At 48.8% G+C, this 23,553-nt stretch overlaps 1 protein-coding gene across 9 annotated transcripts in view; it reads left to right on the top strand.

The window, feature by feature from the left end:
* SLC7A1 (solute carrier family 7 member 1) overlaps positions 1 to 23,553 on the top strand; it is a 79,192-nt gene that overhangs the window by 40,861 nt on the left and 14,778 nt on the right. For 6 of the 9 annotated variants that reach the window (XM_014843845.3, XM_014843841.3, XM_044777358.2 and 3 more), the window contains 3 exons: positions 12,552 to 12,935; positions 15,904 to 16,062; positions 17,819 to 17,993. In XM_014843845.3, coding sequence (XP_014699331.1) covers positions 12,566 to 12,935; positions 15,904 to 16,062; positions 17,819 to 17,993 — 704 coding nt within the window. In that variant the 5' untranslated portion in view covers positions 12,552 to 12,565. Of the gene's footprint in view, positions 1 to 1,151; positions 1,372 to 1,447; positions 1,562 to 12,551; positions 12,936 to 15,903; positions 16,063 to 17,818; positions 17,994 to 23,553 lie in introns of all 9 variants that reach the window. The other 3 variants (XM_014843843.3, XM_044777356.2, XM_044777357.2) reach the window with 2 other exon arrangements.

The following is a 23,553-nucleotide window of genomic DNA, read 5'->3' as shown; positions in this document are numbered from 1 at the left end:
GAAGTAGTCTGTGCCGTGTCTCCTCATTCTCTGAAGATGTGGAGTCTGACTGTCCCAAAGTAGTAACGAAGGAAGGAGCATTTCAGTTAACCGCAGTCTGGATAATTGGACGTTGGCATACTGAGAGGCTCTGAGGTCAGGGAGGGGTGGCACTCTGGAGTGACAGTCTCTGGTTACGGTATTGCACCGTTACCTTCCATTAAAGCGAAGTGGGTGGCGCTGCCTGTGATGTACAGTGCAAACACGGCCCATTGATGTACCAAAAGGGCTGCTTCACTGGCGCCACCGCCTGGCTCTCTTGTCTCCTGGAAGTAACTACATTTGTCCAACCTTCTGGGCTGCTCGTCCATCTCTGGCTTCAGTGTGATGCTCAGGTGCAGTCCGCTCCTCGTCTGTGGCGGTTCAGTCAAGCGTTCTGGTATCCACAGGCCCTCTCGTAATTGACCACTCACTTCCGATGCCTCAAAATTATTTCAGGCGGATCAAATCACCTTCTCCTCTATAATAGAGACTGTTCTGTTACCCCCCACTGGACAGTCCCTCTGAGTATAGTACATAAAAAGGAAACCTCATGGTGGAGAAGTACAACACTAGTTGTTGGGCTGAGGACAGGGAAGGCAGCAGACCACACAGGAGGCCGTGACGTTTCTTTCAAATCTTAAGTGCTTTTCTTCAGGGGTGAGTGTCTGAAATGTTGGCCAGCAGTGTAGCATGGTTGCAAACAGGACAGGAAGATTTAGCATAAAATGTGGCATGTCCTGCTCGGGGATTTTTCGTGCATGACTTATACCCCGTAGATAGTTCCCATAGTAACTGGGCGTGTACATTACGTGTGTCTCAGGGCTCTTTGAGGAAAAAACAGGCATGAGGAACAAATGGCAGGTAAATATGACATGTTATAGCGTTTGTGTGCAAAGGTGCTTTATTATTTGGATTAAAACATTGTGCTCAAAAGCGAGCATATTGGTTTGCCAGCCCCCAAAAAAGAAGGCTGAGTCACAAGCAGTTGTCAGTCCTGGTGCCCAGTCCCCCCTCCAGTCTGGCCTTCACAACAGGACCAGATTAATCTTCCCGATATTATTTTGTTGGTGTCCTTCCTTTGCTTAAACACTCAACATCTGAAGTGTGACTCCCTCTTCTGGCCGTTCCAGACTCTGAAACGTGCCACCTGCCTGCCTGCTGCTCACCCACCTGCGCTCTGGCCTCGCCTGGTTACTGTCTGACGGCGTCACCTGCAGCTCAGGGGCCTGTGCTGTCTTCCCTGGGTAGAGTGTAGCCTACCGACAGGGGAGAGGGGAGCTGCGGACTTCACGTGTCCCTCATGGTGTGTAGCAGGAAGACGTGTGCCTGCACATCTCTCGCAGCTGCCAGGTGTGGATAACCTTTGAACCGCTCCTGTTTTCTGAAGACTCTTCTGTGGAACTCACATTGCCTTTTCTGATTTCAGTCATTCCCCAAACGGTACAGACTCAAGCCCAGAGGAGTGTCTGGGGACGTGGCCAGGGAGAGCGAAGACTACAGCTGCCTGTTACAAATCCGTTACCCTTGGCTGTGTTTCTAGGTAAAAATTGGCCAAATATTGACAATTTCGTATGGTTCAACCTAACCCTACGTAAAAGCCTTTGTAACTAATTAATATGTGGCTGTGTCTTTATAGCATTTCGGGGTACCTTGCCCTGGGGTAGAGGTAGGTCGTGGAAAGAGGTTCCTCACGTTTTGGGTCAGCCCTAGGTGAATTCCTTTCTTTCCACATTTACTTTTGGAAATTTCCAAACGTGCACAAGCTCAGAGAGAAAGCCTCATGAACCCCTCGTGCCCCACTGTCCGCGTCTCCTGGTAGACTCTGGATGGGGCTAACTCGTCCTTGAACCCTCGTGCCTTCCTTCTCCTCCACTTGTTTGTTGGTCTCATTAACAGAGGTTCCTTTCCCTTCATTCGGAAGCAGTCCACACTCAGAAAAAAACCAAGTGCAGAAAATGAAAGGTGTCCATGGTCTCCTGTGCAGATGCCACCTTGGTGCCCCTTCCAGACCGTTCTTTATGGACACGCATATTTATGTATGTCGTTATTTTTAAGGGGTGCTATACATGCTGTTTTGACACTTTCTTCTCTCTTTTATCAGGGACATAATATCTCAACATAATATTGAATCCACTGCATGCCTTTTCTCTGTATGCTTTCTGGGACTCCCAGCTGAAGCCCTGGTTGGGCCCTGCAGCCCAAATTACCTACTTTTCTCAGTCCCAAATAAAGCTTTTATTGCCTCAAAAACAGTGGATCTTGGCCAGTGGCCGGAGGGCGGTGGGTGGATCACATTGATTCACTCCATTGTGTGAATAACTAACTTTACTTAATTTTTGCAGAGGTATCAGCATTCAAGAACAGGTTGTCACTTATCCCATGTGAATCTTTTATTTGTAGGATTTCACACAGGGCGACAAATTAAGTATTGTCAGGCAGCAGGGGTAATAAGCTTGGTCAGAGTCGGTCAGTGCAGCACCTGGCATGGATAGGGCTTCTGGAGTTAGATGACCCAGGTTCAGATCCTGACTCCACTACTTACAGGTTAGGTGACTGCGGGCAATATGGTGTGCCATCTGAACTCCACCCTTTGTCTTATGAGGGCTCTGATGAGGATCAGAGGAGCTCGTGTATGTGCTGGCGCGGAGCTGGTGGTGTGCGATGCGCTGTTGGTCGTTTCTAGTGGACCCCAGCTCACCAGGAGTCTGTTTTGCAGGGTCAGTTTCCGGGATCGGTCCCTGATTTTTCACAGCTGCTTTTCTTTGCTTTTGAACTAGTGCATTTTCTAGAAATTCCAAGTTTTTTCACAAAGTTGCTTGTGACAGTGGGAAGACTACAGGAAGGGTGGAAGTTGACAGGAGCTTGGGGTCCAGGGTATTTCTGGGCTTATCTGTGCGTTGGTGAACTGCCTGGGTTTGTTGTGAGTAAACGACTAAATGGAAAAATCTCGGTCTGTGAATTTGCAGGGAAAGGTAGATCCGTTTTGTGTGGAATCCTCTGCTTTGCTCTAGTTCCAAATTCCAGTGCTCCTTGTGCTTTTTGAAAGAGGATATTTCTAGAAGGAGCCACGGAAAACTCTAATTTACCTTTCAGCATACCTTAGAGGCCTAGAGAATTAGGCAGTGTTCTGGTAGTAAGTCTGAATTCTAATCTTAGGGGAACTTTATTTACGACATTTCTTTTCCGTTTGAAATCGGAGAGCCAATTCCGTAGTTTTGGAGGCCCAGATGAAGTGCTCACAGTTCACACACAGCCCACTTGACGGATGCTTCCGCTCCTTGGGGCCAGGTCCGTGTTCACTTCTGGTTAATCGACATTGTACTTGAGAGGTGGTGGCAGGTCTTCCCCGGGACCTGCCCGCAGTGTGTAGATCACTCGGCGTCACGTTCCTGTGAACAAGATACATCCTGCGAAAGCAAGTGTGATGAGGACGTGCGCAAAGGCGCCGAGCTCCTGATGGAAGACGTGGTTCTTGTCTTTGGGCACTGCTACACCCAGGGCACCTGTCTCGAGAAAGCACGGCCCGCCGCGCGATGGGCGCTGTCCAGAGACGTCAGCACTCCCTGATCACATCCTGCTGGCTTCAGGAGGAAGCGTTTCTAGATTTTATCTGGTTTTTGTAAAGATGTACTTAATAGTTCTTCCTCAGGCTTCTTGTGTTACATGTCATTCTTTGATTTGGGTAAACATTTTGGAAAAGATTTGAGTATAGTTAAGTAGACGGAGCTAACATATCTGTGGTGAATCCTCAATTAATGACAACCCTGGGGACAGGACTCTTAGCTCAGTGGGGTTGTCTGCCCTCTGCTTCTGTGAGGCAGATCATCTGACAAATTGCTGACTAAGATTTAGAAGAAAGAAATGAAATGATGAATTAGTGCCTGCTAGCGTGGCAATAATGGTGGTTCTTTGCTTTTGCAGAATAGTGAGTTTTGCTTTTCAGCGCGTTTCCGAACACATTACCTCGTTTGACCCTCACAGGCACCCTGCAGTGGTCGGACGGTAGTACCATCCCTTCTTTCAGATGTGGAAACTGCGACCCCAAACACTGACTTGTTTAAGATAGTGAGTGAATTTGGGCCTTACAGAAACCCTGGGCCGGGGCTGTGACAGGTACTCAACTGTCCGGCCGTGGAGCAGGCGAGACCCTCGGATGGGGGTGGGGATAGAGCACACCCCAGGACAGAGCTTCTCTGTGAGCAAAAATGCTTGGCAACTATTTCAAGTCTTTATAGACAGGACTGTGTTGCTTAGGTTAAATTTGAAACCTACTAGCATCTTTTTATATTTATATTCATTTAGAGAAAGAGAAATGTACTCCTTGGTGAATCAAGCCATTAAATATTCAGTTAAGAAAATCTCCTTTGCTAGAGAGAGCCTCATAGGTTGGCGATGGTGATGGTGATGATTATCTAAGACGAATAAGTCAGCTGATAATTACTGAGTGCTGTGGGTACTGTCTTGTCATGGTCCTGGAAATCCTTCTTGGTGCTTCCCGTGCTCGGGGGATAGAGGATGATTAGGGCGCGGCCCTTCAGGTGGGACACAGGTAGACAGTCCCGTGATGAGGCCTCACTCCCCTCTGCCAGTTAACTGTGCCATCTGTGCCCCCTTCCTTCATATACAACCTCCCCCAAACCTGGAGACCCTAATCCAGAGGATACTGCGAGGCTCTGGAGGCAGTAAGACTTGGGTTTGAGTCCTGACTCATTGGCCACGTGCCCTCGGGCAAGTTACCTGGGAGAACTTCCCCGAAGTTACTTGATCTGTCGTGGGCCGGGTTTCATTAATCTTAAAAATCTTCTCAGATGATTCTAACGTGCAGCCAGGGTTGAGAATTATGAGTTCTGGTCAGTTTGGGTGTCCTCATTTCTAGAATGCAAAGTATTGCCTGCTAGATGAGGTGGCTGAATAAAATAATTTACGCAAAGGGTCTTTCATTTGGCTTGGTGCCCCAAAATGTTAGTTGCCATTAGTTGTTACTACTGTTGTCTGCTTTAAAAAGTAACACATCTCGTTATAGATAACATGGCAAATATAGAAAAGAAGGAAACAACCCAGAACCTGACAGATCATCCCAGTTAGTGTGTTGGTGTTTATGTGCTCCACCTACATACTCACTGGGATTGTATTATGTACTTTCTCACTTGACGCTTTCCCGTGACATTAAAACTGTTGAAAACAGTTTGCTGTCTGCATACCGTTTTGGCAGCAGATTCGCACTAGAAACATCTTGCTCCAGCTCTCTAGTTGGTGCGGCATTGTCAGCTCTCAGCCCTGTGGGTTATTTGCTTGAGCCTCTGCAAGGGGTGATCCTGTGGGGTCCTGGCTCCACTCACAGCCACCGCGGAGCCACGTGGGCTTCCCTGCTCTTGAGTTTGCCTCGTGCCTGGACTGACGCTGTGCTCATGGTCAGCCTGTCCGTCTCCATTTGTCTTGCTCTTTGCCGTCCCTACTTGGAACCTCTGGGGGCAGTTGCTCCCTGGCTGACTGACTTCTGACCTGTGCCTGGAAGCTGCCCTGCCCGGGTGGGTGTGCCCCTGAGCTGCATCCCCAGGGCCTCCTCCGGAGCCTCTTCCTCTGCTGGTTGGAAGTCAAGACAAACCAGAACCTCTGTTGAATCAGGAGAAAGAAGTGGGCTACGGGGAGGCGTGGTTCCTGGGGCTTTCTGCTCTGGCCAAGGTGTGAAGGTCACCAAGGCCTGGAGGACTGGCAGACACCATGAGGTTCGGCCATCACGTTGGGCTTTGTGTCTGCCCATGCCAGCGAGAAGCCCCATTACCTGTAGGTTGTGGATTTTAGAAAAGCATAAAGTGTTTTCATAACTGAGCCTACTGACTAGAAGCAAAGACGTGCCCAGGTGGACGTATGAGCTTTGTGCCTCTGTCCTCGCTCAGTGAAATCCCACCTTTTTCCCATGACAGTAGTGGCCTTTGAGACGGACGGGTAAACCTTCCCCTGGTCCCACACCCGTCCTTTGGCGCTCCATCACCTTGCCGGCCTATCTCCCAGAGCCATTGTGTGTGTTCGCCCCTCCCAGCCTGACACTGCTGCCTGGGGTGGGTCTGCGGGTTCATGCGTTTCCTTAAGCCCTGGCTGTGTCGAGCACAGGGCACCATGACAGGTGTGAGATGAGTGAATTCGGGTGGAATTGAGTTATAGCCTCAGCAAGTTCCTTGATGCCTGGGGTCAGACAGATGTAGATTGTGGGAAGCTTCAAAAGAGTCCAGGTTCCAAAGTCACGTCTCACCGTAGGCAGACGGATTGCTGCTGCCCAGGGAGGATGTGCCCGTGAGGACCGTCGCCGACTATAAACCTTGACCTTTGTTTTATACGCTGCATCATTTTTGAAGCCCCATCCTCCTCATTCCACCTCCCCCACCCCTCCACCCCCGCATCCTTTTGGTGCAGTTCTGTCATTTTCTTACCTCCTTTCACTACTCTGATTTTGTTTTAAGTTCCTGCACCTGGGCCTCCTCACATCTGGGAGGAAGTGGGTCTGGCTTTGAGAGCGCTTCCTTCAGCACAGGTTTTCGTCCTTGCCCGAGTCTCCTCCTCTCCCACAGTGGCTGGTGTCCTGGAATGCTCTGTTTTTGGACCCCTCCTACCACCTGGTTGAGATCCCGCAGTCACAAGTGTTCTGCTCCCTTCCTTGTTAAATTGGCACAGCTCTGGAGCCCTCCAGGCACCTCAGGGACAGCTGCCCACACGCCGCCACGCTGAAATGCTGTCCAGAAGCTGCAGTGACTTAATTGGCTATGTACGCCCACCCTTTAGTGCCATCCCATTAGGCCAGCACCCAGCAAAGACCTGCTTTCTTTAGCCTGTGCAAACGTAGACCACAGTGTATCTCCTGTTGGAAAGAGATTTTACTCTGGATGGCTCCCACCAGGCTCCTGGTGACAGCAGGTCATTTGGCGCCTGGCCCATTCCAAGACCACTTAAAGGAAAAGCCAGAGTATTGACTTGTAAAATTTCAGTATTAAGATTTTCTTCAAAGGATGGCATTTATGAACTTAGTACCTACAGCAGCCTACATCTGACCCTTCCCCTCCTTCCTCCAGCCGTTAAGCTGGACTTTTTCAGTGATGGTACTATCATTAAATTTGAGAGTGAAAAAAATCACACCATTCACACTACCCACCTTTATGAGAAACCTTCAAAAGAGAGCATAGAAAAAAAGTCTTGGGGCTGGCCCAGTGGCGCAGTGGTTAAGTTGGCACGTTCCGCTTCTCAGCCGCCCCGGGTTTGCCGGTTTGGATCCCGGGTGCGGACATGGCACCGCTTGGCAAAAGCCATGCTGGGGTAGGCGTCCCATGTATAAAGTAGAGGAAGATGGGCATGGATGTTAGCTCAGGGCCAGTCTTCCTCAGCAAAAAGAGGAGGACTGGCAGTAGTTAGCTCAGGGCTAATCTTTCTCAAAGAAAAAAAAAAGTCTGAAATCCTGGCCCATTGGGTCATTTTACTCCTGTTGTTATAGAGTGATTACTAGAATAAAACTTGGGGTTGGAATTTCTGTAAGAAAGGGACAGGTTTCTTCTTTCTAAGAGGATACCACCTGAGGGTAAGGGTCCTTTAATTATTAAGGAGTAAGATAGATCGGAGACTCGCTTTGCATCATTTCTGTCAAAACCTCAAATGAGAGTGTAGGTGTCGACCATTGTACAAATTTCTCCTCCCAAGCAAGGATAGACTCATTTCCAGATCCTGCTTTCAAAGCATCCTGGCAGCTTTCTGCATAAGCACCAGCAGCAGGAGGTCTGTGTAGACCTGACATTGCTGGGCCCGGAAGGGGTAGATTCGTTTGCATAGAGACGTTTCATTCAGTCCCACCGTTGGTTGCACAACCTTCTTTGGGGTCCTAGCATGAGTGTGAATGGTGAAGTAATGTGTACAGAACACTGGCAGATGATGCCACTTGAGAGCATAGTTTTGCATGACTTCCAGGGAGACAGGCTATTTCTTAAAAATAAACCCAGGGCACAATGAGTATCTCATTTTCTCCTACTCTGGAAAGCAGAACCGAACAGCTAACTCGAGACATTGAAGTTCCCCGGATTTTCAGCTCTGGGCCTCTCCACAGCAGTTGGCTGTGTTTCTGTTCCAGTATCTTCCAGAGGAATTGAGATTGCCCCAGATAGCAAGCAGTACTTAAGAAGTAACCAAGGTAAAAGTAATGGGAAGTTAATCTCCAGTCCGGGTCCCTATTGTGCCTCTCTCTCCATTAGCGCACAGAGCGCTCGCCTCCCAGTGGCCTGGGAACTGAGCCTGAAGAAACTGGGCCACTGAGAACCTATTTAAAAGAAATGAACGGCCTCTGTGTAGTTGTGGTTTGTAGTCTCAACAAAGAATTCCCTTTCACATTTTGTTTGAAAACCAGAATCTGCATCTAAATTGATAGAATTCAATACCTGCCCCCTTTATTTTGGAGATGGTGCTGAGGTCCCCCAATTGTTAGTCAGTGGGATCTTTGAGTGGATTTTCCTCTGGGGGGCCCTCCCCCTGCTGGTGATACACAGGCTCACGTGGCACATACGCTTTGCAGCTGTGTGTGTCCAGGTGGGTCATTTTGGCCCAATGTGAGGTCACTGGGCTCCCATTTGCCTTCCGTTCTAAGGAGGCTCAGAAATCTGTTCCTGGGGCGTTTCTGGGCTCCAGTGTGCCCCTGGCCAAGAATCCCAGTGCAGTCACCCTCACAGCTGTTGCTTCTGCCTGGGACAACAGCTCACTTTAGAGAAAGGCCTGTAAACTAGAAACCAGCCCTTGCAAAGAGCCCGGGGCGGAATGCATCTTGCCTTTCAGAGGAAGGCAAGTGGCTCATCCTACCCTCCTGGGCCTTAGGTGACTTGACTCTGCCGCCTGGGAAGGAAAATGGTGTTTAATTGCATTGTCTGTGCCTTTATTGTTTTGGAGAGACAGTCTCCTTATTCTTAACCAAAAACTACATCTAGGAGAGGGTGGGAGCCGGCAGGTGCTCTCTCTAAATGTCAGCCCCACTTACCAACTGTAGGGGAGGAAGACATTTCCTCTACCCGCTCTGGGTCCTTCTGGCCGGACAACAAATTAAATTCACATGAGGCAGAATAAGAGGAGAAAATTAAACAAAGCTTTATAACACGTATACATGGGAGAGGCTCAGGCAGACTGAGCAACTCAGCCAACTGGCTGAGGCTGCCTGTTTAAGTATCTTCAGCTGCAGACAAGGAGGACTTTTGGGGTAGTGGTTTGGGTCTCAAAGGGGAGGAAGGCAACCCACATGGAAATGGAAAAGCAAATGTTTGGTAAATAGAACTTTGATAAGAGTGGGCTGAGCAAGGATCCTCCCAGTCTGCTGAACCCAAAGTTATCCATGGTGATGGCCTGTCCTGGGGACAGGTCTTTGTTTTAAATTTCTTTTAGGCAGTTAGGGGGGAAAGGTCGAATGCTCTTGCTGAGTCTGAGCCTTTATTGTCTTCAGCTTGTAATAGTCTGCATACTAGAGTGGCGCATCTTGGGGTGGCCTGCCCTGAACCCCGTCACAACCAAACTGAAAACAGTGCAGAGCAAAAGGAGCTTTCACACCCCACTCCCTTTAAGGTTCCCATGTACTTAAAATACGTCCTTCCCCCCAAAAACGATGTGGAGAAGTTATTTTACAGTGATTTTTGTGCATCCCCTGGCACAGCCTTTTCTGTCAAGGGTGGTGTTGAAATGTTACATCTTCCTTTTAGCTTGTTATCCAAGTGATTGTTTCCTAATGGCTTTGTCGTGATTTGCAATTCAACTTGAATAAGTCCAGTTAAATCCTGTAAGGAAGAAAAGAAAAGAAAAGGCAGTTTTGGGGGAATTACACCGAGGGCTCACTGGGACTGTGCTGGACCCTTCCCCAGGGCCTGGTGTCCTAGGCGGGTCCTCCCAATCCTGCTCCCCCCTCCAGCCACTCTGAGCCCTTGTCTTGACCATCTAGGAAACCTGCCTTCCGCAGGCCCCGCCGCCTTGCCAGAACACTCAGAGTCTGCTCCCAACTGAGAGCTTTCAGAGACAGGCCAGGACGTTGCTGAAAACAAATTGGGGAGCCATTGGTCTCTGTGCTTGTTCTCCTGTTCATGTCACCTGCCGTTTTCCACCAAACCCTTGTGTCTGTGGTTTTCCTGTTCTACTTCTGTTCCACAAATAACGTCGTCTTTCCTCATTTCCTCCCCACTTTCCTACACAGTGATATCATTTCCTTCCTACCTGTAGGGCCAGAGCCCTAAGGGAGGAGCTGGCCCCGTGTGCCTTCAGAGCCCTGTGACCTTATTTGACGCTGGGCTCTGAGTTATCTTTCCTCAGCTTTGTAGTGAGGAGATCAGACTGGATCGTTTTTATTCGCCATTCTAGCTAAAAATTTTTTGAGTCTTGATATTTTTCTCTCCTCTGGCCTGTCGGATAAAATACAGAGTGGACTGACCCGACTCGACCCCCCCGTGGCCCCCTTCCCCTGTGACCTGGAGCTGGCCGGTGACACCACCCACACCTGGAGCTCTGCAGAGGGGCCTTGGCATGAGGCCGGGAGGGGCGCCGGGGGCCTGAGGCCTCACGGGTGTGGACGAGCAGTCAACCAAGTCTAGGTGGTTAGGTCTGGATTTTGCTGGATCTGCGATCTCCATTTAGATTATTTTGTTTTCAGCGACTTAATTGCAGCAGAGTTAGGACAGTAAATATCAGTTGATGATAAAGAGGAAAAATCAGGGATAGTTTTTCTACCTCAGGAGCTAAAAGTCATGATGATAGCTTATCTGTGCACACGCTGTTTTTTAAGTAAGCTCTTTATCTTAGAACAGTCTTAGATTTATAGGAAGGGTGTGAAGATAGTGCAGAGTCCCTGTGTCCTCTCCCCGCTGCTCCCCTGTTACTGGCATCTGACAGCAGTGTGCTGTGTTAGTTGTAATTAATGAAGCGATAATGCGCTACTGAAGTCCACACTGTATTCAGATTTCCTGAGTTTCCCCCTAGTGTCCTTTTTCTGTTCCAGAATTGGGTCCAGGGTCTCACATTACGTTTACTCTTCCTCCCTCCTTAGGCTCCTTTTGATTGTGACCGTTTCTGGGGCTTTCCTTGTTTCTGTTGACCTTGATAGTTCTGAGAAGTGTTGATCAGCTGTTTTTGTAGAATGTTCCTCATCTGTGATTTGTCTGGTATTTTCTCGTGATTAGAATGGAGTTGTGGTTTGGGGGAGGAAGAGCACAGAGGTGAAGAGCCCTTCTCATCACATCGTACAGTCAACATGGCTTATCACTGTTGATGTTGGTGTTGACCACCTGGCCAAGGTGTTGTTTGTTAGCTCTCTCCACTGTAAAGTTCCTCTTTTTTCTCCCCTTTCCAAACTGTCCTCTTTGGAAGGAAGTCACTATGGGCAGCCCACACTGAAGGGTGAAGAGTTCTGATCCACCTCCTTGAGCGTGGGCGCTGGCCCATCCTGGCAGTGGGCTCACTGGCAGTCCTCACCCCCTCAGAATGAGCCACCTGGGCAAGGTTGGCCTGTGCGTTATAGGAGAGCGATTTAGATGCTGACCTGGGATGCTGTCCTTGATGTGTGTTTCGTGGGAAGGTTGGATGATGTAACCTGTATGTGAACATGTGGCTCTCTCGATAGATGCTCAGAAATACATCATATAGCGTGTTGGGCTGATAACGTTTTAGTCCAGAAGAAAAGTGCTTCCTGGAGTAGTAACGGTTACACAGAGTCCTAACTTGTAAAAATTCAATGTTTTTCTGTTTTGGACCTAACTCTGTGTTAACTTAAAAGTGGACACAGCTTGGTCTTTGCCCTCAGAGGATCACAGAAAGGTCTGCACAGCATTCTTATTGTTATTCAAGGCCTCTCAGTTTTAATAATTAAATTAAAATATAGGTTGGTTTGCCTTCCATTACAGTATACCTGGAATAACATCTTGTTTTTCCTGGGAAATTGTATGATTATTGAGGGCAGGAACAATGTCATTAATTTGTGTTTCCCATACTGCATAATTTCTGCCCATAGAAGGTTTCAAGAAGCACTGAGATCAGGGCCATCCTGGTGGCATAGTGGTTAAGTTTGCACGCTCTGCTTCAGAGGCCCGGGGTTCATGGGTTCAGATTCTGGGTGCGGACCTACACACCACTCATCAAGCCATGCTGGGGTGGCATCCCACATACAGAAAATAGAGGGAGACTGGCACAGATGTTAGCTCAGGGACAATCTTCCTCAAGCAAAAAGGAAGATTGGCAACAGATGTTGGCTCAGGGACAATCTTTCTCACCAAAAAAACAAGAACTGAGATAAATGTGGAAGCTCAGAGACCTCAAAGTCAAGTCAGCCTGGTGTGTTGGCCTCCCACGTATTTCTGTATGTATGGGTTATGCCTAAGACTGGAGAAGTCCCTGGTGGATGTTCTGGCAACTGCACGTGGAATTCTGAGACTTAAAACATTTGCGCAGTAGATGACAATGCTGTCCTTGCTGCAGTAAGAGGAGGTTGATGGGTAAGACGAATGCAATAATGAAACACATTTGTTATTTTTCTTGGGCAGATTTGAACAGCAAAATGGGGTGCAAAGTGCTACTCAACATCGGGCATCAGATGCTGCGGCGGAAGGTTGTGGACTGCAGCCGGGAGGAGAGCCGGCTGTCCCGCTGCCTGAACACTTTTGACCTGGTGGCCCTGGGGGTGGGTAGCACGCTGGGTGCCGGCGTCTATGTCCTGGCCGGAGCTGTGGCCCGTGAGGACGCGGGCCCTGCCATTGTCATCTCCTTCCTGATCGCGGCGCTGGCCTCGGTGTTGGCTGGCCTTTGCTACGGCGAGTTTGGTGCTCGGGTCCCCAAGACAGGCTCTGCCTACCTCTACAGCTACGTCACTGTCGGGGAGCTCTGGGCCTTCATCACCGGTTGGAACTTAATCCTCTCCTACATCATCGGTAAGTGTCAGGGGCCTGGAGCCTGCGCCCTTCCCCCCTCTTCTGTCGTGCTCCCCTTCAGTCCGTGGGCGATGCCCCCAGTTTGCTCCTCAGATAGACTGTGTCTAGCTCCTCCCTGGGCTCTGCCCCCTCTCCTGACCCTTTTACGCTTCCCCTGTTCCTTTTATAGGGGGCGGAGGCAGCCTCATGGGCGTCATTGCTCACTTTGGTCTTTGCCCTTGATTTTAATGATCGAGTGCGTCAGACCTTCAGTGGGGACAAGCCATGCCAACACTGTTCTCTCTATGATCGTGAGAGACAGATACTCAACAGGATGTTTCCAATTAGGTAAAAAGAATGTAGTCTCTTTCAGTATTTTTTTCTGATTACTAGAGTTAAATACATCACTGATACCAAAAAGTTTGGGAAGTGCAGAAAAGCACTAAGAAGAAAGTAGAGATCGTCCAGTCTGACAACCCAGAGAAATTAATTCTGTTATTCATTCATTCTTTCTTTATTTCAACAAGTGTTTGGTGCGCACCTCCTCTGTGCCCAACATTATGTGGGTGTTAGGGACGCAGTGGAGAGATGAGACAATCTCTAAGAGTTTAAGGGTATAACTGTTGTTAATATCTTTGTGAACTTAAATGTATATTTTTTGTGTGATATGTCTCTTTATTTATAAAACAGTATATGGTAAGCATTTCTCTTAGTGTTACTATCTTTCCATAGTAATATTCCTAATGATGGCATACCATTATATAAACTTATACACAGAGCATGATTTATTGAGTGTCTTGTGCGGTGTTTAGATTATTTCCAGTTATATTGTTGTTGTTATAAACAGTTAATTACTTAATATCTTTGGGCATAGCCATGATTTTTTCCCTTAAAAGGGTCTGAGATCAGAACGTCCAGGTCAGCGGGCCTGCATCTGAGGCCGGTGTTGACTGTGACCCCCGATGGCAGGGCCCCTTCCTCACATCCTTGCCAGTCCTGGGCATCAGCGTTAAAACAACCAACCAGCAAATGAAAACACCAGAAATATAAAGCCTTTTAGTTTGATGGGTTAAATGCTTTGTTTCTCTTTTTGTTATTTGTATTTTGATTACAACCAAAGTTGAACACATCAACTTAAAAGAAACAAACAACTGAATGTAAGAATAACCAAAGGATATGAATGGCCAGTCCACAAAAGTAGAAATACAAATGGCCGTGAAACATTCCATTTATATTTTAGCAAGCTTTCTATAACAAAAAACAAAAGTATCATAAAACAGTAAGATGTGGTAAGTTGAGCAGCGCAGGGCCGGTTTGCTCCTGCATCCGCCGGGAATGCCGAGCACAGGGCTGCGTGCTGCCTGCCGGGGCGGGCCCTGGGCCTCCGGGGACCCCTGATACCCACCCGCTCCAGCTGGTAGGGCTCCGGCGGAGCTCTCTGAGCGGCACGTTCCCTTGCTTTCAGCACCGGAGATCTCCGGGAAAGCCAGTAGAGCTTTCTCTTCCAAGTTCGAAAATAAAATTCATAAACGTGGTTTTTCTCAGTGCAGCACCAAAACTCACAGCCATGAGCGCTTGCACAAGCCGAAGACTCTCGGTGGGATTGTAGCTGCTTTAGCTGGGCTGTTATGTTTCCTGGATTTACTGGGGCGTGAAACGGGACAGGGAGGGTAAGCGGCTGCCCGCTTCCAGACCAGCAAAGGAGACATTCCCGGCCAGAGCGCTGCTGCCTGCGTGAGAATCACGCGTCTCACTGCTGGTGCTTCTTGGGCTGTGCTGCTGGGGAAGGGCAGTCTTTCCAGCACACACGAGGCGGGGAGTGGATAGGCTCCCAAACCTTCCACCCAGCAGTAGGGTTTTGGAGCCCCTCAGCAGTGAGCCAGCCTCTGGGGGAGATGGGGAGGCCAATTTCCTTCACTGACTTGTGGCCTCGATGGACAGAATTCATAATAGGCTGGCTGCTCAGGATGAAGAAATGTGATCAGATTTTTGAGTTGTTGGAAAAATACTTATCATGAGACCAAATAATGAAACTGACTCTGTGCAGATCACTCTGGCAGAATCCTGTGGATGATCCAGACCGCTGTCACCAGCAAGGCCCCCTTTGAAAGTGGAGGAAAACACTGTTGTGAATATTGGAATTGTAGCAACATTTCCTGAGAAACAGCGTTGGAAAAGCAGTGACTTTATTCAGACTAAGAGAGAGAGAGAGAGCATGAGCGGCAGCCAGCTGTTGTTGGCCTGTGGCCTGCTGTGCCCACTGTGCTCCTCGTGGGGCATGTGGGTGTGGGGAGAACGAGGGGAGCCAGGCTTCGTCTGCACTCGGGCCCTCAGAGGCCTGTGGGTGCGAGCCCAGGTTTAGGCACAGAGTGACAGAGGTGGCTGACGCCTCCTGGGTAGTGAGCAGGTGACTTTGTTCTGCGGCGAGGTCAGCCCCTCACCTTGCGGATCTCCCCTGTCCCACCTTGTGGGGAGAGCACTGTTCACTGGGAGGCAGGTACCCTCAGCTCTGCTGCCAGGAGGGTCTGGGAACAGGAGCTTTCTGAGCAAGGTGTCTCAGACTGCAGCCCCTGAGTGGAGGGCGACGTCACTGTCATGGTTTGCCACCGGTATTTCTTTTTGTAATGAAACGAAGTGGGTAGAATTGAATGAATGCTATCAGGGTGCCTCTCACGTGGTAAGGGTAACATTGTTTTATAAAATTTTTATTATTCAGTCATATCTTTGGGACACAGTGTACAGGTGCGTGTTGAGTTGTGATGGAAAATGCGTTTCTTTCCAGGCCCTAGAAGCCTTCACATGCTTTTCACTTCACGGTGAACACTAATTGACCCTCGCTTCTGAGTTAGCACATATTGGGGTCTGGCTGTTGCTGGAAAATTCCACTGCACTGGCTGTGACCCCCGCATGGATGCTGTAAACAAGCTTGATGACAAATACTCTACTAATTGTCTTCCTTCCCTTTGCTCCTGCATGTGCTCTGTGACAGGTACTTCAAGTGTAGCGCGAGCCTGGAGTGCAACATTTGACGAGCTGATTGGCAAACCCATCGGGGAGTTCTCGCGGAGGCACATGGCTCTCAATGCCCCTGGAGTGCTGGCTGAAAACCCAGACATCTTTGCCGTGATTATAATTCTTATCTTAACAGGTAAAGCCACACACTGAGAGAGACCCCAGGTTGGAGGGAGAGGTCCAAGGTATAGGACAGGCTCTCGTTATGTTTGTTTCTTCCTTTCCTCTTTCTCCCTCCCCTCGTTTTCTTTCTTTCTTTCTGTAATTAACACAGACATCTTTTTTGTCATGTAGGGTTGGCCTAATTAATAGCTGTTGAGTTGCATGTCATTTCATGTAAAGAGAATCTCAGGTGTTTGTGTAACTGTTTGTGGAGTAAGATTTTATTAGTACTGAAGGCTTTTTGTACAAGTGACCCAGTAATACAAAATCTTTAGACTCAGTGGATGACCATCTGGAAAGGAACGTTGGCGTTCGGCAGGCAGGAGGATGTAGAGAAATGCGGTCTGCCTGGAATGCTGACGTGTGCCTGGGTGTGGGAGCAGCTGCGGGTGGTTTGACACCTAACAACCGCCAAAACACCCTTTTCGTAAAGGAGTTTCATGACAAAGTTGTGGGTATAGAATTTTAACATTCCAGATGTTCCCTGAACCCCACTGGGGGCAGCTTCTTCCTGGTGACGTTTACCCGTGTTCCAGGCTCTAGGCTGGGAGTTGTGTTCATATAAACATTAGGCTGAAATGCAGATAAATTCTCCTTTGAGGTTAGAAAATCTTGGATAGGTTTTAAAAACAACATGCCGTATTTTACACATCATGTAGTTGGAATCACTTCGCACAGGCCGGTCTCAGCAGCATTTCTGGTCCAGCTGGCAGGAACCTGTCTCAGAAGTTGAGTTTGCTCTGGTGAGATTTTCATAAACATGAGAGGGAGGGACGCTCAAGAGAAAACACAGCGGAGTGTAGTGAACTGCTCCTTGTGACTAATTTCTCAGTTCTCTTCTAACGTCTGTGTTTCAGAATTCAGTCTATTTTGTGGAGCATTTTTCATTTTAAAATGTGTAAAAGGTGTACACGGCAGGGCAGTTGTCTCAAATCATAAACGTTGGGCTCTCACCTTTCTAAGTCTCTTTTCTTGCCCAGTGAGAGTTTCCCAAGAAGTCCCCAAATGGCGTGTCTACCCTAGGTGGCCCCATTGCATAAGCCTCAGAGATAGTGTTGTCACGTGGTTTCTGTGCATTTTTATCACTTATGTGAGTTTGTGAGCTAGGAGTGGTCCAGCCTAGCCATTGCTTTATATGCACTGAGTCCAAGGAGGAACCGTGTGTGTTGGTGGTTCCACAACCACAGGTAGTTGTTGTTGCTGATGTGACTAATGTCCCAAAGTAAATCTGAATCGTTTCCTCATCTGAAAGTCTCTCATTCTACCAAGAAACTGAGCAAAGTGTCTCCACCTTGGAGAAAATAAAATCCTGTTCCCTGGGTGGGGGTCGGGGGTAGTTCCCAGTAATATACTTTCCGTGGCGGGGTGTGGGGTGTGGGGAGAGGCTGTCTGTTGGTCCCCTGGGAGGGGCTTGCTGTCCGAGGGCGGTTGGCTGTGCTGTTCCCCATCTCCACAGTCCCTTGTGCCCCCTGGATGGCGCATTCGGTTCCAGAGGGGACCCGGAGGCCTGACAGCTTTATTAAACACCCCACAGACTTTGGTTATTTTGCTCCCTGCCTCTAGAAGGATGATTAATTCTGCCCCGTTCCCAGAGGCTCTCAGAAGTCTTCAGAAGTTTGATGCCACATGGATTCTTTGTCACCCTCTCGTCCCCGTCCCCGTCCCAGGAAGGACTTGTCTGGTGTGAGGTTAACACTCAGACAGGGTTCTCTGTTTCTGCACTTTTTTAGGGCTTTTAACTCTTGGTGTGAAAGAGTCAGCCATGGTCAACAAAATATTCACTTGTATCAACGTTCTGGTCCTGGGCTTCATAATGGTGTCAGGATTTGTGAAAGGATCAATTAAAAACTGGCAGCTCAGCGAGGAGGATTTCCGGAACACGTCCGGTCATCTCTGCTTGAACAAGTGAGTGGTTTCTTCTGTCTCTTGGCACGTGGCAGTTCGTGTGTTTGGGGGATGTAATTGGCTCGGACGATACAAGTCTTTTTAAAAAATGTAATTGGGATTTGAATATTTGTTAATTATCTTTTGCAGTCAAGTAGCTGAGGGTGTTTTATTTGTTTGAAATTTTTGTTAAGTTTTATTTTCCTAAACTAGTCAGAACATTGTGTGACAAAGGAAGGTATAGGGGAAAACAGAATCTTCATTCTGATTCCACAGTTGTGCATAGTTGAGGCTCATGTCAGACTCACTGAGGAATCCCTTTCTCCTCATAGTTTGTTTCATGACCAACCCCTGAATTTTGTATTCAGAAAAGATTTTCTCTGCAATACTAGGGTGATACCACTTTATTTTGAAATGCCTTCCTGTATAATATGGAAGAAAGAAGTATCTGGCGCTTTTATCACAGGCTTTTTATCAAAGGTTTTTAGAATTACTAAAGTACCAAAATATGATTAGAATCATCTCTTTCTCCCACACTCGACTTGGGCTGCGTCAGCCCTGTCACCCTTTCGTGTCCCCGAGGACCGGAGGCAGGTGCCGGGCCGGCTTTTGATCCTGTGCTTCTCCGGGCCCCTCAGTGAACCCTCACCAACGAGCTCAGATTATCTAGGAAACAAAAGCCAAACACTTGTAATGTATCTTTTTTGTCAGATCTTCAGGTGAATCTTAGGGCCCCAGAATGGAGACCTGGGAGTTTGATTTTGTCTATGATTGTATTTTGATTAAGGCTAAAAGTTAAACCACTGTGATAAAGACACGTTCCTAAAATGCGGTGGCTTTAAAATGATGTCTCAGGTCCTGAAATGAGCAGTCCAGGTTTGCTGGCCAGTGTGGCTACACACAGGCATTCAGGGACACGGATCGTCCACCTGGTTGTTCCATCCCAAGGACGTCGTCCTCGTCGGCCTGGTCAGAGCTGGGCTATGGGTGCAGGCATGATCCAGCTCCCCCAGCCAGGGGAAGAGAGTGTGGAGGAGGGCGTGCCCAGTGCTTTTAAGGACAGATCTGGAAGACGCATGTCCCTTCTGCCCACATTCCCCTGGTGAGAATCCAGTAGGCGGCCACATCTAGCTGCAAGCGAGGCTGAGAAATGAGATCCCACATTGGGAATCTGAGTGGTCACACGCCAGCGTGGTTGCTGGTTAAGGGCCAGGTGCACAGCCACATCCTCCAGGGGTCTGAGCAATAGGCAGGCATTGATGTGTGACTAGGTCACTACTAGAATACAAACAAGAAACTATTGAATTAAATGCACGAAACTCCACTAACTCTAGCATTGTGTGGTTAACAGGTCAAACAAAGAGAGCCTTTCTTTTGGGAACTAAATCTTTTTGCAGAGAAGTAAGGACTTTTAATGTATCCTCCCCAAACGTTCCTGTGTCGTATTTCTGCCAAATTTATTGGTGCCCATTAATTCAGGGTGGAGTAAAGCCCATTCAAAATATGCTTTGAAGTAACGTAGTAGCCTTTGAAAACTCTGGGAGCCTATTTTGCTGGTTGCTCTTTCAGGTCAGGAGTTAAATATAGAGGGCGCTTCCTGTTTCCTGGTTGTCAGCGGAGATTTAATTTTATTATTTTTATAAAGAGGTTGTTTGTGTCAGCCACGGTATTTACTTTCCTCCGTCGTCCTCACACCTCATATGCTAGCGATGATGAACTGTACGGGCCTCCCAGACAAAGTGGCATTTGTTGCCTGGCCCTTTGGTCTTGGGTGGGGCACCTGCAGTTGCATCTGCCCAGCCCCGGGAACACTGCCACGGAGGTGGCGGATCAGCCACTCCAGGAGGGGGAGTGCTGCGCACCGGGGACACGGCTTGCTCTTTCATTTCATTAAAACCTATGAGCTTCTTTTGTCCTTTTTTTGTAACAGCCAGTAGATTTATGCTTCTGACAATGACCATGTGGTCTTGCATGAAATTGCCTGTCTCTGAAATAGGAGAGCATTTCCCAAGCAAACCACATGGTATGCAGGAGCTTCAGCCTGCGTGGGTTTGGAAGCAGTTCTGACCGCATGGGGTGTGTGTGAGTGGATGATGCTCTTTGCATGGCTGGCTGCAAAGGCCCCTTTGAGCCTGTGAGTCAGTCTGTCACTTGGTCTGGAATAGGAGTGTTATCCTACAGTCTGGCTGGTTCTTTACTGCCTCGGGCTTGTGCTCCCTCTGGCTTTCTTACCCAGTGTCCTGTAGATGGGGAGCAAATGTAGTTAAGAATAAAACCTCAGCACAACATGGAAACCTTTCAGAAGTTTTGCTGGATGGTGTCTGTCAGGTAGGATGGAAACCCAAAAATAGCATTGGCTTCCACAAGGTGAAGGTCTAGGCCTCTTAAGTCTATGCCTGCAGGCGATCAGTCCAGCATTCATTGCTTCAGTGGGCCAGGAATCCAGTTCCTCCATCCCGTGGCTTTGCCCATGGCCCACATGCCCAAGGTCACATCGGGGCCCAAGATGGCTGCTCCCACTCCAGCTCCTGCCAGTGGGAAGAAAAGGAGAAAAGTTCCTTCTTTTAGAGAGCACCCTCCCTCCCCACTTTACTCCTCTCACATTTCTCGGGAGACACAGGTGTTGGCTTAAATCAAATGGCTGCACGTCGTAGCTAGAGAATCTGAGAAACACGCAGTCTTTATTCTTCATGATTTTATGCCTGCCTAAGAGTTTCATTACTGTGTGGTAGGAGGGCGAGTGTGGCTTTTGGGGACAAGTAGAAATTTATGTAAGGGTGGCAGGTGGAAGTTATGAGTCCCAAGTCCTGATGAAGGACGATTACCACTGATGCAGTGGGAGAGGATCGCACCTACTGCTAAGGAGCTCCCTGTCAGGCTCCCTTCCCCCCCGCCCCCACCCCGGCCTTGGGGCTTGGGGTGTTATGAATACACGACTCCTGCTCTGCCCTTCCTTTGCTGGTTACTCTCTTTGCTAACTTGTAAGTTACCCGGCTGGGTGGGAGCAGAAGGGCTGGTCCCCCAGACTGCAGGGGAGGGAGCACTGACCTAAGAGCCTGCTCTGTCGGGGTGCTGGCCGTGGCAGCCTCTAGGGCCTGCCTCCCCATCTCTTCATGTGTAAGTTGCCAGATGACGAGTGGTCACAGCCACCACATGCAGATAACAGGTTAATTATTGATTGTATATAAAGAGGCTTTAAAAATGTTTCTAGATGTTTCAGTTTGAGGCTAGGTAGAATGAGTTCTCTGGTTGCTTTGTGTCAGGACTCTGCCATGGGCATCAGTAGTACCCAAACTTTTCTTAAAAGTTTAATTTTTTGAGTAGGTGATCTATTCACATGGTTCATGTGTCATAATGTTATAAAAAGGTTTATACTGAGTCTTGCTCCCATTCCTTTCTTCATCTACCTCATTCTCCCACCTCCTCCGTAGATAATCATTTTCATTATTTTTTTGTGTGTAAGCTTCCAGCTTTTATTTGTAATAAGACAAGCAATTGCAAATATATGTTTATATTTATTATGTGTATTATATGTATAGTATATATATATATATTTTATTCCCCTTTTCTTACACAAAATGTAGCATTCTGCATCCACTTCTCCTTACCCAGCGTATCCTACAGGTCTGTTCACATCAGGACCTCGTTCTTCTTTGTAGTTGCATCGTGTCCCCGCAACGAGTATGGAGTGATGGTTGGGAGGGGACCGAGCTGGAGGAGCAGGCGCGGTTCATGTCACAGGCGGTGGGGACTGGCGTACCGTTGGGACGGCCCCTGGGGTTACATAGGGACACACCTATGTAGCTCACGTTCCATCTGCTGTGCAGTTATCTGATTCCTCGCCTGTTACATCCAGAGGAGCTAAGGAGATGCCTCTGTTTTACTTTCCTTTTGCTCTGCTAGTTATCGGCAGCTCCCTTGCTCCCTGCTCTCTGCTTTTATTGTTATTTCCGCTTCACCTGTCTGCATGACAAAGGCACATTCCAGCCCTCACCCTCTGCGAGTCCTGTCTCTTTCTGGGGTTTAAGGTAGGTAACGCCCTGCACTTTCCTCTTCCCATAAAGTGGAGTTCCCAGGTCCTTTCTAGGGTCTTCTGCCATGTGCCTGTTCAAAGCAAACCCATCACTCCTGGTGTTCATTTATTCCTACCTGCGGCTGTTCTGCAGCCCTCGATGTTGGGGCGCGCAGAGGCAGGTGGGATCTGGAGGCCTCTCTGCACTGTCTGTCTGTCCTGGCAGGGACTTGGGGACCTGAGCGCACCTCAGGGTCTTGGTGAAGACCTTCCCATGTTATCCATTTGTGTTCAGGAGTCGACAGGGTCTGCTTGGAGTTCCCCACAGAAGACATCTTGACCTTGAGTTCCCCTCTCCTTTGGCCTTCTCATCCCCCTGTCCTGAGATGTTTGGCTGTCAACTGTTTTATTTTAAGATTTCAGTCACTTTTTATAATGGAAATCAGTTCATGGGGGTGTTGCGCATTCTTCGTGAGTTCAGGACACTGTGGGGGTGGCCTGCCAGCTGTGCGGGGCCTGGGGAGGCCTGTGGGTCTTGGTGAGGAGGTGACAGCTCTGCGCCCCATGCATCCGGTGGCCCTGCTGACTGGCTTGTCCTGGGCTGCCAGTTTTGTACCTGGGCTGGCGGTTTATTTTAGTCATACTTTGAGATGACAAACCTTTGTTTGAGTCTGGCAGTGATTTTTCCTACCTCTATCTGTTGTGTTCTTGGGGTTCCCCTCATGTTGCTACTGACCCACAGTAAGTCCCACATGTGAAAACTTCCTCCTGCTCTTCCTCCAGTGGCAGCAGAGGTCCAGAGTGTATTAAGATTACTTGGCGACAGGCAGGGCATGGGGTAGGTGTCCAGACTGACATGAGAGGTGGCTGCCCCAGGCCCTGTACGGGGCCTGGGAGAGCCTGAAGCCCTGTCCTGGGCCTGGACACAGTGTTTGGAGTCACAGGTTTCGCTTCCTTGGGACTGTTTTCTGAACTTTCAGGGACTTTTGGAGTTTACGGAATGTGTGTGTTTGACTCTGCATTCATCACTTTAACAAATGTGTGCTGAGCCCGCCCATGTGCCCGAGGCATGCTGGACGCTGGTCCCCCACCCAAAGAAGCACCCGCCTGTTTGCCTTGTGCACGTGGGTGTGTAAGAAGTGCTTTTCTTGGCTAAAACAGTTCACTTTCTAACCTCAGGGTCTCTGGAAATGCCTGTTTTGAGACTTGAGTTACTGGTGAATACGGGAGACTTTGCGTTTTGTTCCCGGGCCGGGGCCCCTGCACCTGGCTGGCAGCTACGTGTTGTTGTGCAGCCTGATGTCTTCCTCTGAGGGTCCCTGGGGAGAAGCCACTGTTGTTGGTTTCTCCTCTCTCTCCTGTTAGACAGCCTGTCTCACAGTCCCTGCATCCTCCCGCCGCCAAAGTCAGTATGTAGAAGGTGCTTCTGGAAAGGGCTGGGTGGGTACCGTTGTGTCTTTGGGCCACGCAGAGCAGAGGCCTGTTGCCCATGGAGTCTGAATGCAGGAGCTGGTGGCAGCTGTCTCAAGGATCATTTACCCAGGGTCTGGAGCCCCCGGCCCAAGAGTG

This window comes from Equus asinus, chromosome 11 (assembly GCF_041296235.1).
Source record: "Equus asinus isolate D_3611 breed Donkey chromosome 11, EquAss-T2T_v2, whole genome shotgun sequence".
Lineage (NCBI taxonomy): Eukaryota > Metazoa > Chordata > Mammalia > Perissodactyla > Equidae > Equus > Equus asinus.
Note: the sequence above shows the minus strand (reverse complement) of the source record. Positions and strands in the feature narration are given on the sequence as shown.